This window comes from Apaloderma vittatum, unplaced genomic scaffold (assembly GCF_000703405.1).
Source record: "Apaloderma vittatum isolate BGI_N311 unplaced genomic scaffold, ASM70340v1 scaffold14593, whole genome shotgun sequence".
In the NCBI taxonomy this organism is placed as follows: Eukaryota; Metazoa; Chordata; class Aves; order Trogoniformes; family Trogonidae; genus Apaloderma; species Apaloderma vittatum.
This window is the reverse complement of record NW_009706514.1, coordinates 21174-36821: the sequence shown is the minus strand read 5'-3', so window position 1 is coordinate 36821 and position 15648 is coordinate 21174. Positions and strand designations below refer to the sequence as shown.

Below are 15648 nucleotides of genomic sequence, written 5' to 3'. Positions count from 1 at the left end.
GACAGAATCTCACCTTCTGAAAGACAGAAGTTCTAGCTAATATTTCCTCTAATATATAATTTTTTTTAATCTAAGAATGGAACACGTAAAATGTCAGATCCTATAGAGCTGCAGATATATGGGGTAGTGGCATAGTTATTACTGGTTAGTCTGAGGATAATAGCTAGAAAGTAATTGCAGCCAGAGCTGATGAATCATTTCACTTAGATTTTGTGAAAATGGAGTCCAGCCTTAATTATTTGTTAGAGTTCCTAGTTGATGCGCTACTCTGTTACTAAATAGCTATATCTGTAATAAAGCAATATTAATAAAGGAAAAAAATATGGGAGACTTGGTCTTCGATTCTGGGATGAAATCAATAGATGATGGATACACGTTCGAGTGTCTTGACAAATATTAATTACAGAGCAGTACATTTCTGTGATCAAACTTGGAAATACTTGTTCCTAATAATGGCGGAATTTACAGAAAGTACTGTAAAAGTACTGAAAAAGGAAGATATTTAGTAGCCAAGTAATCTAGTAGATTTTAAAAAAATTTTTGACTCGCCAGATGACAAGTTCTGAATTTAGAGTAGCCTAGAGGGCAGGTGGAGGGAACGACAGACGGATTTGGTCTCTTTAAAGTTTTTGTTTACTGCCTGTCTGGAGCTTTGACAAAGCTCTGTCATGCCCTTATGCTGATTACCTTCATGTAGAACAAGAGGTATTGACTAATGAATGAATGATGTGCAGTCCCTAACCCTTCCAGAGCCGCCTTAAAGAGCGTTGTCTTTAATACACAGATTCTTCTTTCTCTCTCTCCCTGCTACAGGCTTCTCTGCAGAATGTCAAGCAAAGATCGACACATTGATTCTAGCTGTTCGTCGTACATCAAGACGGAACCGTCGAGCCCTGCCTCTCTGACGGACAGCATCAACCACCACAGCCCTGGTGGCTCCTCAGACGCCAGCGGGAGCTACAGTTCCACCATGAATGGACATCAGAACGGGCTGGACTCGCCTCCCCTCTACCCTTCGGCCACAGGGCTTGGGGGCAACGGGCCGGTCAGGAAACGGTATGACGACTGCTCCAGTACCATCGCTGAAGATTCACAGACCAAGTGTGAATATATGCTGAACTCGATGCCCAAAAGACTGTGTTTGGTGTGTGGTGACATTGCATCAGGGTACCACTATGGAGTGGCTTCCTGCGAGGCCTGCAAGGCCTTCTTCAAGAGGACAATTCAAGGTTGGTTATTCTTTAAACTTCTTTTCTTCCTTTTGTTCCAAGTGAAATAGTATAATCCTTGGCTAAATTCTGTTAGGGCTTCAGACTGTACCTTTTCATTCGTCATAAAGTTTGGTCCTACAGGTGTTACTTGTGAAAAAAGCCCCTTCTTAGGAAGTTCTTTGTGCCCTGTTAAGCTCACTGCCGCGTTTACTTTGGTTACAAAAAATAGAAAAACACTGGAGCCATCTGGTGCATGTTCAGATTTGTTTTCTGTATGAGTTTCTCATGCATTCACATGTTGTGAAGAAAACTGATTGTTTTCTGAAGGTTGTCACGGATGTCTCATGAACGTGCCTTGTGACTGGCACACAGGGATCGTGCATGGATTTTGCTGCTAGATGCACCACTACTTTACTTAAATTCTTACCAAAATCCAGTTTGTTTGTGTAAAAGCACCAGTGCATTTAAAATGGGAACAGAATGCAATGGTGTAGCGCTTTGTGTGTATCAGTGTATTAATAATTGGTCTTCCGTGCATTTTATGTACAAGTGGCCTCAGACAGGTTCAACTCATACCTGTAAGATCACATTCAAAGGAGAGTAAGTTGGAAGCTTTTGGTCTCTGCCCAGTACTTTGTACTAATCTGCTCTTGACACCTGTTACAAATACGCCACATATTTTGGCATAAATTAGTACAAATGGGATAATTTACATGACCACTTGTTCTAGCTTCAAAACCAGTGGAGACAAAATAACCTTCTACTTTGATTTAGATATCATCCTTTCAAGTAAAATTGAAGGTGCTTTATTTAAAGAACATGAGTCCAAGCTTGGCCTGTACAGAAATACAGTGTCACATTAAATTAAATTCAAACTTCAGAGATAAAAATAGGTTGCTAAGTCCAAATTTAAGCTCCTCAATAAAACCTGCCAGATTTTTATAGATGTTGAGCACCTGGAATTCTCAGGAAAGACAATACAGTCTGCTGGTATACTTTTCTTTTAAAGAAATGAGTTATGGTAATTAGCATAAAGTTAGTTTGTAGTTTCATTTAACCCAAAATTTGAAATATTTGATCAAGATTTCCTAAAAATGAGACTTCCATATTTAGTGTAGAATTAAGAAAAAAAAAAAAAAAGAATATTTTATTTAATTTATCCATTGCTGAGGCAACAGCCATTTTATTCTTCTCTCATCCGTTTTACTACTGGAGGATTTGGGCCTTCTGTCAGCATGAAGTACCCATTTTATGATGGCCATATAGTCATTAAAAAGAAATACTACTCTTCAGCTGTTCTAATGAAGCTAAGTGTTACAATGTTTGCAACCACTAATCAAACATACCTGTTAAGATTCCTGGTGGCCTGGCTCATAGGTACAGTGTGTGCATATGCAGAAACAGTATGCTCATTTCAAGTCTTTACTTTGGAAAAAGCAGAAAAAATAGGTAGGTGGTTTCACCTGACCTTCAAGAACATTTTCAGAAAAGCTCAAAAGATCTTTGCACTGAAGCAATTTGTGTTCTGGCATTGCTAAACTTCAAGCACGAACTTCAGCTAGCAACTCAGTTATTATAAATGGTATTTAATTGCTATGTAATAGTTGTCCTGCAGAACTGCAGGATTAATTTGGTTGTATTTTGAGCATTAAAAATGCCACAGAAACGTCAACTGATTGAAATGTCGACTTTTGGCAGTAATAGGTAGCCTGCAATTTTATACCACGCCACAGGCAGCAAGTTTCTGGGCATGGAAGCACAAGACAGGGACGTCATTCTCCAGATTAGCAACCTGGACTTGGCCATGCAGCTCAAGTTAGAAGTGACAGCTGTGCAAAAATTCTCAGTATGGTTGGAGTACTAGCTGCATCAGCAGGTGACAGTGCTGGGAAGACAAAAAAAAAATGCAGTAAGGCAAAACCAAGCATTGAATGGAAAAGCAATAATGAAGAAACTAAGAATAGGAAGTATGTTACCATCATAATGTCACGGCAGCAACTTCAGTAATGGTGGTGACTAAACTGACACACCCACTAGGAGTTTTCAAATACCATCCGAACTAGTGGAAAGTACTTGCTTTGGAGAATCAAACCATGGATTTTGGTTGGTGACAAGAAGTATGTAAGAAAAAGGTACTCCTCGTGTTTTGAATGGACAAATCCTAGCTTTAAGCTTGCGTGAGGAATAATTCCCATTAAGTTTTTTTTTCTCTAAACTACAGATTTAATTCCAGTGTTCCTAGAGGTTGTTCTTCAGCTAGCAACTATTTAATTTCCTGGTTCATACTGCATTCTTTCCCTGCCTTTTTTTTAAAATAAGTTGAATACTATGTAACAAATAAGAAAACAGAAAAAAACCAAGAAATTTATAAATACGGAATAATAAACTAGGCTACCGGAAGAGTCAAATATTGTAACTGTGCATATGTAAGGATAACGTGTCCTGGCTCAAGTAATCGCTTATTTTAAATGCTAATAATGTAATTGTAATGGGAACTTAATTAGAGATTCAGTGAAAAAGAATGTTTGACTTCCCAAACCTTTCTTCTTTACCGTTCATCAGTTACTAAATTAGCTCAGACTTGTAAAACCTCACTGCTGCTCCTGTTGAAGTCATGGGAAAAACTGCTCTGACTTCAGCAAGAGCGAGGCTGAGCTGATAAAGGTTATGAAGCATGTCCTACACTGAGTCAATGGGAGTGTTTCCATTCTTTCCACTTTGAAGGAGTCTTTTGAAATCTTAGTAGGTGAAAGCCACGGGCAGCTAGATGTTCAGAGAAGCCAGCACAGTATCTGTACACCACCAGCATCTTACCTAAGACAGAAGTCAAGTGTATCATGGGATACCTAGTAACTCTTTAGACAAGGTGAATTTTGCTCTAACATGGAGTATACACCTGTTTTTAAGGGTAATGGAGATTCCCTTTCAGATGACAGCAGTTTAGTCTAAAAGAATTTCTTCCTGACTGATGGATTTCTCCTTCTCTTCTGCTTCTTGCAATCCCTGCTCATTTTCTTAAAAGTAACGGAATTAAATGCATCCTGTCTCAAATTATAACAAGTCTTTTTTATATATATTTTTTTTTTTAACATAGCACAGAGATGTGTTTGGGGCTGTGGCAAAGAATGCGTAGATCGTGATAAAAATTAGTAATACTAGAAAAAAATTAGAAGAAATGACCTGGCTAAAATTCCAGAATAAAACCCACCAAAAAGACAGTTCAATATATAAAATTGTTGTCATCTTCGGTCATAGTAGAATCTAATGACATTCTGCCCCCTTTTGTGACATATATGAGGGATAGGAGAACTGGATGTTCTCTCTGCTCAGCCTAGTACTCACTCAGCTGCAGCTCTCAGTTTGCTTCTGGGATAATTTACATGGTGGCTGATTGCAAGTGTCTCACAGAAACACACACGCAGCCAAATCTCCCCAAAATTGGCTTAACATCAGGGATAGTAGAAAATAGCAACGTCTAAAAATAGTTACAGGTCCATTGATTTTTAGGGTCTCTGTACAGTTTTTGCTGTGCACTGTGTTATCTTGAAAACTCCAAGCTTTCATTAAAAGAAAGAGAGAAAAAAAGAATTTTCAGTTGTCAGCTGGGTGCAAAGTCTTGTGTTCAGCACAGAGGTCTTGTACTTACTAGATATTTTGTAGTGAATATTTAATGTAAATACATTTCTCATCATTTGTATTTGCTCAGTTATCATAAAAACTAGTAAGTACATATTTTCCATTAATACTATGTAATTATTCTGTGCTTGTGACTTGAACATTTCTGCAAGTGGATTGAAGAAGTATTTGTGATTTCAGTAGAAGGATGATAGGATTGAGAAATTCAAAGACATGTAAATAATCTAGACAGCTCCTCTTCCTCCCTCCTTCAAAATCTTCAGGGTTCTTGTCTTTAGACTTTTTAAACTGGCATGAAAAGGCAGTGTGAAAAGCCTGGGTATTGATAGGTTGCCTTCCTTGTAAGGCTTGTTGCAAAAGTGTCAGAGCTCACGTACTTATTTCCTTGTGTTTGAATTTTCCACACAGAAGCTAAGGTATTTTGAACTTGGTAGTCCTTATGATTCTTGGACTTTGGTGGTGGTTTTTTGTTGTTTATTTTTAAGGAAAAACTGTTGGATAAACAGTATTGAGACAGCAATCTTCTGTTTATGCATAGAGCGAGTAAAACAATACGTGTTGAGAAGCCCTGCAGTTGTACCCTCACTGTCTCGTCCCTGAGAATTGTTTCCTGACCATGTCTCCTAACACAAATAAGCAATACAGTTGTCTTTTTGGTCATTATGTAAACTAGACCAAATGTGCCATCCCATTTTGTGCTGTTCACCTAAGAGCCTTCAGCTCTACAGTTCTGCAGTAATGTAGTTCCTATGGTCTTCAAAGCCTGGCCAAACTAGGAGCTAAATTAAACTGCTTTGTACTTTGTTGGTGTTAATCCCCTTTGTGTTCAGGTTTTTCAGCCCTCTTTAGAGTGTTTACCCATTACTGAGCCAGTTTGATCTGTAAATGTACAAATGCTTTACAGTAAATATATTATTATTATTTTTAATCAGGAAGGTTAGAGCTAGCTATGTAAATTCAGATAAGATGACATTTAAAATGAGTAACAACATTTGATACGAAGTTGCACGTGACCAAAGTGGTTTGATTTGCATCCATCAGACCTAACTCCTCTAACACTGCACATCATTTTTGCAGAGGAAATGAAAGCAAATTAAGTAAGATTTTATGGCTGTTCAGCATCTTTACTGGTAGCTAAGATTATAGTTTAGGGTGGAGGCTTGCATGTTGATGCAATAGTCTGTGGACCTTGACTCTGGTGCAAGGATGGCAGCCCTCCGGTGAACATAACACCAAATGTCACCTGAATCCCCTGTTACCTGATTGAATCATTCACCTTCCTTATGCAAGTGAAAGTCTGTCTATCAGCATTTCTTTCAAATATTTTAAGCACGGGATGATAGATATTTTTCCTTTTCCCCTGATTTCTCTGTGTGTATGGGCCAACCAAACGAGTGAGCAAGTGTTTTTAATTCCTTCCAACACATCTTTTAATCATGTCATAATATCATTGTGTAACTATGGCAGCCAAAGAAGATGAGATAATAAAATATAAACACACTGAAATCTGAGAACCAGAGAGAAAAGTACACGGATGGTTCTGTGATTTTTACTATCTCTGCTTTCCTTACAGCCTTGTAAATTGTATGCTTCATTTAGATTCTTCGAGACTAAGAATGAGCATTCTTATTTGTGCATGGCTATTTTGAACCCATTAGAAAAACGCAGAAAGAGATGTGATTTACAAGTAGTACTGTTACAGTGGTGTGTATCGATGCCATTATAATTAGGTCTGGATCTCTATTTGTTATAAACATCTCTGAAAGCTTCCATGCCTCTTAAAGAGGTCTGTCTAGTTTGAAACTGGAGGCACGTGAAGTCTCAGCTAGCAAGTGATTTATCTTAATGTTTCTATAACTCTTTTAATGAGTTTTTTTTTAACTGCTGTGAAAGTCATTTGATTTGCAACTTCACAGAATGAGTGCTCATAAGCAAATAATGATAATTTCCCATGCTACCTCAGTAGGATGTATCAAAATTGACCAAGATGAAATAGCAGTGGGGACAAAATGTAGATGGTTCTGTCTTTCTGACTTGGCCGACTCTTTGGTGGCTCCTAGGTGGCAGACTCGGTTCTATTTGTGTCTTCAAGGTGTTGATTCTCTCTTAAAATTACCTAAATGCCATCTCTTTCTTTTGAAGATCAAGAAGTTGACTCCAGCAGAAATCCTTGCAGGTGTCATTGAAAACCTCACTTATATCAGCCTTATATCAGTGTTTTTTATGATGCTGGAAACCCATCTACCTGAAGTTGGAGACTAGCACAAAAAAGTCATGCAGTTGGACCAACCAGCATCACCTTTATATTTTTGTTCTAAATCTCTGTTCATGTTGCTTTCTAAGCAGAAAAGTAAGACATAGAACAGACATTTTAGAAGTTAGAAATAGTTTACAGTTCAGTAACGTGGCTTCTTTTAAGCCCCTCAACATAATGTTGTAATTTAAAATGTACTTTTAAGCTGGCTGTGTCCCTCTGCCAAATACCGTTTTACACTGCAGAATTGCTTAAAAACTAGCTGCTTCTCCTGAGTTTCTTATTGTAACAGAAAAGGCAACACAGGCAACAGAGATGTAAGCATAATCCTTCATACATGGTCCTATAGCTTTTAAAAATACTTGAGGCATTTAGAAACCAAATTTTTAGGTGTTCGGTAACTGTGTATGGGCAGTACTGTTTCTGAAGTCATCTGGGTAAAAAATTATGAATACAGTCAACTTCAGGCTTCATCAGCTCCAGAGGACATGTAGCAGAATTCGTAGGTCTATAATTCATCTACAATATCAGATGAATTCACCTGAGGATTTGTCAGCCAAAACTGGATTCAACTAGGTTCAGATCCAACCTCATTTCAACCTGACCCCATTTCTGAATTCTTATCCGTAAGAGGACTTTTAGTTGTGAAAATATTTACTCGTATTAAATTCAGTTGACTTCTGACTGCAAAACAGGGAACAAAGTCTGCAAGAACTGAAACTTTAACCTCAGAGAGAGTATTTTTACTGTACTCAGTTCAGCTTTGCTAATATGTATAAACACTAAATAGATTTTTAAGTCCTTCTAGGACTTTGTCTCTGTCCTTCTTTTCCCAAATTAGCCTGTTACTCTTTGTTTCCAACAGCACCTACTTCTCCTCAGTTTAGCAGAAACTATTTTTTTTCTATTCTGGTTGGATTACATATCGAGGTGTAACCTAACATACTGCGATTTGCTCTCTAGAGCTTAGATTCTCCTGTATCTCTGAAACTTCTCTTTTATTAGTTCCCAGAAGACACATGGCTGTAATCCTGACTACATTTCATTTTCCAAAGTTTTCATGCATGCCATTCCACAGACAAGCAGATGTATTCCTTTGGGTCTGTCACCCAGGAAAACAGAGCTTGAAGGTGGTTTCTGGGGTAAACTTTACTGCAGAAAGACTTAAATCTTGTGATGCAGTAGCCTCTGTTAAGAAGAAAGAGAACACTTGCTTTTTAAATACAAGTTTTTGAAATAAGGTGTTAGGTTACAAAAGCTCAAAGAGAAAATTTGGGACAAAATGAGGCATTATTGAATAAAAATGCTGAAATTAGTTTCATGAGCTGATTATAGCATAAAATTATTACATTGAAGGAATAATTAATTCCCTTTGGTTTGCTGCTTTTTTTCCCCCCTCTTTTTTTCTTTCTTCTGGATCTGCATTTCCGCACAGGAAAAGTTTCCGTACTGATGTCTTCGGCATTAGTAAGTGGCTTATGGCTACTCTTTCCAAACACATTTTCACCCCATATCTCAGTCTTCCTCATGTCTTTTCCTTGTCCAAAGATTTTCTGAGCATATCCCAATAGCTTATAGCAATCCTTCTGCATCTTTAGTGTTACAACATAAAATGTTGTAGTGTGAAAAGGGAAATAAAGCTTCTGCTAAGAATTGCTGTCTGCAGCTTCTATTCTTGTCAATATTTCTGGAACAGAGACCCCTGTTTCAGCCTGTCCCATGGACTGGAGCCAGATTGTAGAGCCAGCTTTGCACTGTTGTTATCTGTGAGGTTCTAAAGTTGTAGCTGTTGATGACAGGAGTTTCATTTGGGATAAGATGCCAAGGCATAAGAGCCCAGTGCTTTCATGGGCTTCTGTAATGGTTCTCACTCCTCCTCTTCTGGTACCTTGAGTGGTGGTGTCACTTCTGTGCAAGAAATGGCCAAAATGGTCTCAAGAATCCTGACAAGTCCAATCCATTGCCTGATTTGTAAAGCCATTGAGTAAGTCCTTGTACCACTAAAATTGTGCTGTGACTCCACATCTCATTCAGGTAACCTCCAAACCTCATCTGTGAGATGAAAAAAATGGTACCATGGCCCACTTACCCTTTCGCTGTGTGTAAAGATCTGACAGTCTGAAGCATCTAAAACCAGAGAGCGGGTTATGCAGCATAAGTTTTAGCAGTTGACCTTGCTATCTCGTGATCAAATGGCATCATATTTTTAGTGAGGCAGTTGCCTCTTGATAGGCACAGTGTGTTGGAAATATTTTCTCATCTTTTGGCTGAGATAATAAAATTTATCAAATTAGTAGAAAAAAAAGACTGTTTTTAAATAAACATTCCTCGGTGCATGAGCGGAGAAAAGGGACTCAGGCTGGGATAAATCCTGTTGTATTATTATAGAGCAGGGAAATGTGTTTGAGGAGTGAAGATTTGACATATATTTTTATTTTCAAACGTCATACTAATTTACATTACTCAGCCCTTTAACTGCCAAACTGTAAAAGTCCATTATGCTACTGAAAGGAATATACAAATTATCCCCTGGCACTTCAGGCAGGAGTTTTACATATACGCTGTTATTCTATCAGCCAGCGAGCTGCACGATTCTATTAAGGAGTAAGTGAGAAAATTATATTGCCTGCAAACTAATTGTACAAAAGACTCTGAAATAAGTAATCGGAGCCCAGTCCTTTCTGAAAATCAGCCAGGAGATATTACAAATTGCTCGATCGTTCTTGTCAGCCCAGTTTAAAGACTCAGAGCTGCCATGTTGATTTTGTGCACTGTATAACACAGCTACCTCTTAGCCGTTGACAAGACTGGGCAAACTCAACTCGGACTCTTCCTAGCTGCTCAGTTTCAGCCTCTAGCATCATGCAATAGACAAGTAAACGGTAGAGCTTCCTTCTGAGTCTTCCTCACTGAAATGAAATGCAGATCTGAGCATCCTGAATGGATGTTGCGTACCTGTGAAATTGCACAGATTCCCAGAGGCTTCTGAAAAGGGTTTCTCTTGCTTTATTTTTAGTGTGTAGAAGGATATAAGAAATTAGGAGAGCCCTAATGACCTGCAATGTGCAGTAAATATAGGTTTTAACCAAAAATATATTCACTAATATGTTACATAAAACACCTTTTGAATGTGATACATACATGAGTATATATCCATTGCAAAATTCCATGAGTATTTTGGGTTGTTTTTCAGGAAAACTCACTCACAGCAATGAAGTCTATCCATGGGGATATTTGATAAAATACTGTGTTTGTCTGTGAAGTGGTGACAAAATGTTAGTTTCCTTGAACTCTTACTGCAGTCTGGCCATATTCTAAAATGCTGAAACGCTTCTGGGGAACCATCTATGGCCATTGGTATTGCTGCAGCAGTTAATACGGTTACTGTAACTCTACTGAGTTCAATGGAGGAGCTCTTTCCAACATCTTCCAAGTTTATTTTTAATATCAAAAATTAAGACTGTAAAATATACTTCATTAAAGCAACCTAAATTGGTAGAAGATTCCTCTTTTAAGATAAAGTACTGAAAACTAAATGACTAGAGTAATGGCTCATTTTAGAGTCCTTTAGGTGGCAGGAAGTTGTGGGAAGAGTAAGTTAGATTGTCTGTGAATAATGTGCTGCACGTTAGAGACCCTTGCCCTGTTTCACAGGTTTTTGCACAAAAAAATGTCAGGGTGTGGGTTAGAAGTGTCTCCTTAGGGAAGTAAGCAATCTTGCTTGTGTGTTTCTGGTTTTGAATACCACTTTTTGGTGTTGACATGTGTGCCTTTGTCCATCTGTGCCTTTGCACATGGACTCTGGCCATAGAGGGAGTGTTCCACTTGCCTCAAGACAAAGCTTTGCTGCTTGAAGTTCTGTGTTGTAATCTCAGTCTTGTTTTTGATCATTTCTGACCTTGTGCAAAGATATCGTTCTGATTCTCTGTTTCTTTTTTTTTGTTTTTTTTTTAATAGAGATGGAAATACATTTATTGCTATAGTATGATGAAATTAATTAAATACAATTTGTGAAAGGCTTTGAAGATCTCCCTGTGTAGTGGTTGTGCCTCACTAAGAATGCCTTGTTAGAGTGTGAGAGGATAATGGGATCTTTTTTTAAGCTACGTATCCTTCCAGAGGTGTTATTTCCTAACTTCACTAGTGTGTGTCAGAAAGAAGTTTTGCAGCAACGGTTCTGCTGAATTTCCTACCCTCTGTTTCCTTCAGTTTCTTAAATAACTTTCCTAAGAGCTAAGGAAGGGGGAAGAGGACTAAATTCAGGTTTTGACAACAAGAACCATTATCAGTTAGACACAGCAAGATCTGTTTTACTTGCTAGCATTGCTGCATCAGTCATGCCACGACGTTCAGAAGGAATAAAACACACGAAGTCCTGAAAAGGTTGTACAAAGTATTCTGGTTGTATTGACAGAATTTACATTACACCGTGCAGGTCTCCTTTATCATAAATCCTTAACCAATTTTCAATAGATCTAAGTGGTTTAAGTATTACTTCCTGTTGAATTAGCAGTTGCTGAGCATTTGAGTCTTTGTGCAATCCTGCAATCCGCTAATGTGATATTTAATGAGGAGACATCAGTCTGGAGAAAGGTAGTCAATATAAATCAGTGTTTACAAAGTGTGATTAACTCTGAAATATTTCATCAATGCTGTGGTCCCAGGCAGACTCTATGCTAATTATTAGAACCCGTGCATGTTTCAGGGGACTTTGACGGACCCTGAGTGCAGCAAACATGGAGCAGCAAAATTGCAATTATGCTCGGACTGTCTCTGATGACAATTTATGCATTTGGTGTGATGACCTCCTGCTTCCCAAGAGGGCAATAAACAGAATGCATTTTCATTAAGATACTAATGCACTTAATCACAGGGGGAAAGGGTTAGGAAATAAAGAAATACCTTTAAAGCAAGATGTGACAGGCTGATGAGGAAGATACTTTATTTAAAAGTCAGTTTCCTGGTTAAACTTCTGACTGCTGCAAGGTCTGTCATGCTCAATGTAGTCATGGGCAGTAGGATGCATGGCTGGACAGATGAATAAGCTGAGCTAAGCTGTTTTATGAAATGTGCAGTGGTAGGGGCAAAAGAGAACAGATGTTCTCCCCTTTGGACTTGGGTACACAAAGATGTGATTTAAAAAATGAAAAAAAAATTGCTCATTTTCCATTCATTTTCAGGTGCTGCTTTTTTCTTTTTTATTTTTGTTCATAAATAATATGTACTAAGCAGTAACAAAAAATAAAGTGAAATAAAATAAAATGGAGACAATGCTTTGTCCGGGAGGATCTAGCTCGTTCTAGACTTTCAAGTAGAGCTGAGAGAGGCAGAGGCAAGCATCCTCCCCAGTATTTGTTGTGCTGACAACTTGGTAGGAATGATTCTTTCTCCTCTTCTTAGTACAGGGTGTCTGCCTGAAATTTTGAGAGAAGGGAAGGTGTCTTGATTGAGGTATTGGACCCAGCAGCTGTAGAACATGCTAGAGTTGGTGGTAGCAATGCCAGTGAGCCCTGCCTGATGCACTGTGCCTGCTGTTGTGGAAGAAGGATGGAGCTCTCTAGTACCTGTTGCAGTTGATCGTGCAATAAAACAGGATGGTCTCCTTTCTGTATTGTAGACAAAGAAAGATGAAATTTGTGAAAACAGGGAAATGAAAAGTGCTTAGGCTAGGAGCCTATGCATGCAGCTTGATACAAACAATAAATGACAAAATTTTGCTAGGGACCATGTATAGAGCCAGAAGCCAGGCTCGCGTTAATTGTGGGTTTGTTTTTTGTTTGGTTTCGTATAGCTATCTAGATTTAAAAAAAAAAAAATAATCAAAAAGTCATTCTTTAACTTGGGTTTTCATTTTTACTTGAAAGGTGTTTCCTTTTTATAGCACTGTTTATTCTTGATATATCCAAAATTAAACATGACGAGAGTTGTGTGAGTACTTCTTGTATGCATTTTGTTGATTAGTCAGTCATTCTGAATACCTCTCTCTTCCCCTACTTTCTTGTGCAGGTAATATAGAATACAGCTGCCCAGCAACGAACGAATGTGAAATCACAAAGCGCAGACGCAAGTCCTGCCAAGCCTGCCGCTTCATGAAGTGTCTAAAAGTTGGCATGCTGAAAGAAGGTAAGACTGATCAAGTCAGTATGTATCTCTCTGCAAACACATGCAACAATTGTAGGGCAACTGGGAAAGAAGAGAGATGGGTGAGTGTTCTAACCAGTTAGTAAAAGCAATTTTCATTTATATTTGCTCTTCCGCACAGTCAGTCTCTAAGCTCTGGAATCATGGTGTATGTGCACAGAGTTCGTCCTCTCTGGAATATCTGTATGTGTAGTACAGGAAAATATACCCGAGCATTCAGTTTCTTCTAGTTGGTAACTAACAGAATAATCATCAGAATATACCCTCTCATTTATTTTAACACTTCTAACATCATGAATTCTCAAAGGTTTCTTTCCTCCATTCCTTATCCACTGTTAGTCTGTCCCAGTTCTGGCAGAAAAACACACTGTGCCTTCTTTTCCTTATTTTTAGTCAGTCTTCATTTCATCAGGACAAATGAAAGGGTTACTTCTCAACTAAATAAGAATAAATACTATGTATGTCTACCAAAGTTACTGTAACTATACTGGGGTAAATAATGGCATACAGATTTAGAGAATCCACCCCTCTTTTTTTTTTCTTTTTTTTTAAAAGTATGTGAGAACCCTGCCCCTCACTGTAAGTATATGTTGACCTTGCCCCTCACTGTAAGGATATGTTGAGGGTTTTAATTCATCAGTTAGTTTTGAAGATAGTGAATAACAGTTAAATATAAGAAAATGTTTCCAAGAAACATTACTGTTTCACCTGGAACCTGATTCATTCATGTTATAGAAAGAGGCAATTCCTTAAATCTTTGTCACCTGCTATGCACTTCTATTGCTGTTAATATATATACAAAAGTACACTTTTATATGCATGTATTTTATACATTATTATTCTAGTGCACTTTTACCATCAAGAAAGAATAACAGAAGATGTCAAGGACTTCTGAGCTAGATAACCTTTTAAAATAAAACCAATGTAATGTTTTCTAAATGCTGTCTCCAACAGAGAGTACGTTGTGTTAAGCAACCACTTCAAAATAGTCCCGTGCAATTTGCTTTGTCAGTGCTTTAAAAGTCAGCTTTAATAGGTGGCTGATTTTTGCAAATTGTTTGATGGTAATTTAAGACAGGTTTAAGTATACAGTTAGCAGGGTAAAATCCAAGAACAACATAGACCCGTGGAGAGATGATGGACAAATTAGGCCTATCACGCACCTACAGACATATTCTTATTGGATTATACTTACTAAGAATAAACCTTGTTCTGTGCAACTGCTTTGGCAGATGCTATGATCCTGTGAGCCAAATCCTGCTGTCCTTAGTCTTACTTGAGCAAAACTCCTGTCAGATTCAATGGGGATTTTGCCTCTGTAAGAATGGCAGGATTTGACCCTCTCTTCCCTTCCAGTGGTGGTGAGACAGTTCTGTACTTGACAAAATCCTCACAGAACTGACCACTAGGAGCAGTTACTTAAAGGTTAAATCGTGATGCTTAGATAAACTGTAGAAAGAAAGGAATGTCTCAGTGTGGAGCTTTTGGAAAGTGGCTGTGCTTCTTAACATCTTTCTTTGGTGAGTTACGATCCCGTATCACTGGTAACCTGCTATACAGTTATACTGAGGAACTGGTTTGGAAACAGTGCTACCAGGAGTAGATAGAGGTGAATTGATTCAGACCTTTTGCTTTGAAATTTTGAGGGCAGCTTCTGGGACTGCAAGAGAAAGTTAAGTTACTCTTCTACACATGAATAATTATCTCAGTTACCAGAACTGTGTGTAGATTAACTGTGTTTCTGCATGTGATTTTAGTAACTGAGGTACTCTAGTTAGACAATTCAGATGCACACAGGCAGTCAGATTTTTTTTGCATCAATAACTATTGTCCGTGGATGCAGATCTGTCCCTCAAGTTCTCTTAATCAGAATTTCATAAATTGTCCACCCTAAAAAGTGCATACCTTTTTCTGAAAGTTCTACAATGACAAAATAACTAATTACTTTGCAAAGACATTTAGCCACACACCTGGACACGTGATAGTTCTTTCACTCTTACTGTGTGAGGTTTACTGTCAAAATGCAGTAAGATTTCTCTGTATTTTAATTACTGAGTATTTTCATCTAGAGGAGAGTTAACTTATGTTCTTTTCAGGTATTGCTTATCTACCTAATAGAATAACCTAAAAGAACCTATGAGGGTGTCTTTTTTTTTCTCGCTTTAGTGGCCACTTTGACCTTTGAAACCATGCTGAATCATAGTACACTTTTAGGACTGTATGTGGAAGAGGTTTTTTTTTTCTTTTGTTCTCATTGGAAGGTAGTTTGGATGGCAGATGTTGCTGGTTTTACCTATGGTAAAGTCTGGAGATGAGTTTTTGGCTTTGACCACATCATTTATGCACAGAATGAAGAAAGGTGATCTATTACTTTCATGTGTAAAGTAGTGTAAATTTATTGATTAA

General features: G+C 38.0%; 1 protein-coding gene across 1 annotated transcript; it reads left to right on the top strand.

Annotated features, from left to right (window-relative positions):
• Nucleotides 1-816: 816 nt before the first annotated feature.
• On the top strand, nt 817-13304 carry LOC104271224 (estrogen-related receptor gamma-like; the record flags this gene model as incomplete). The annotated part of the gene is made up of 2 exons (XM_009865829.1): nt 817-1229; nt 13108-13304. Coding segments are annotated over exons 1-2 (600 nt in total), but the record flags the coding sequence as incomplete, so codon positions are not given.
• Between the last annotated feature and the right edge of the window lie 2344 nt (nt 13305-15648).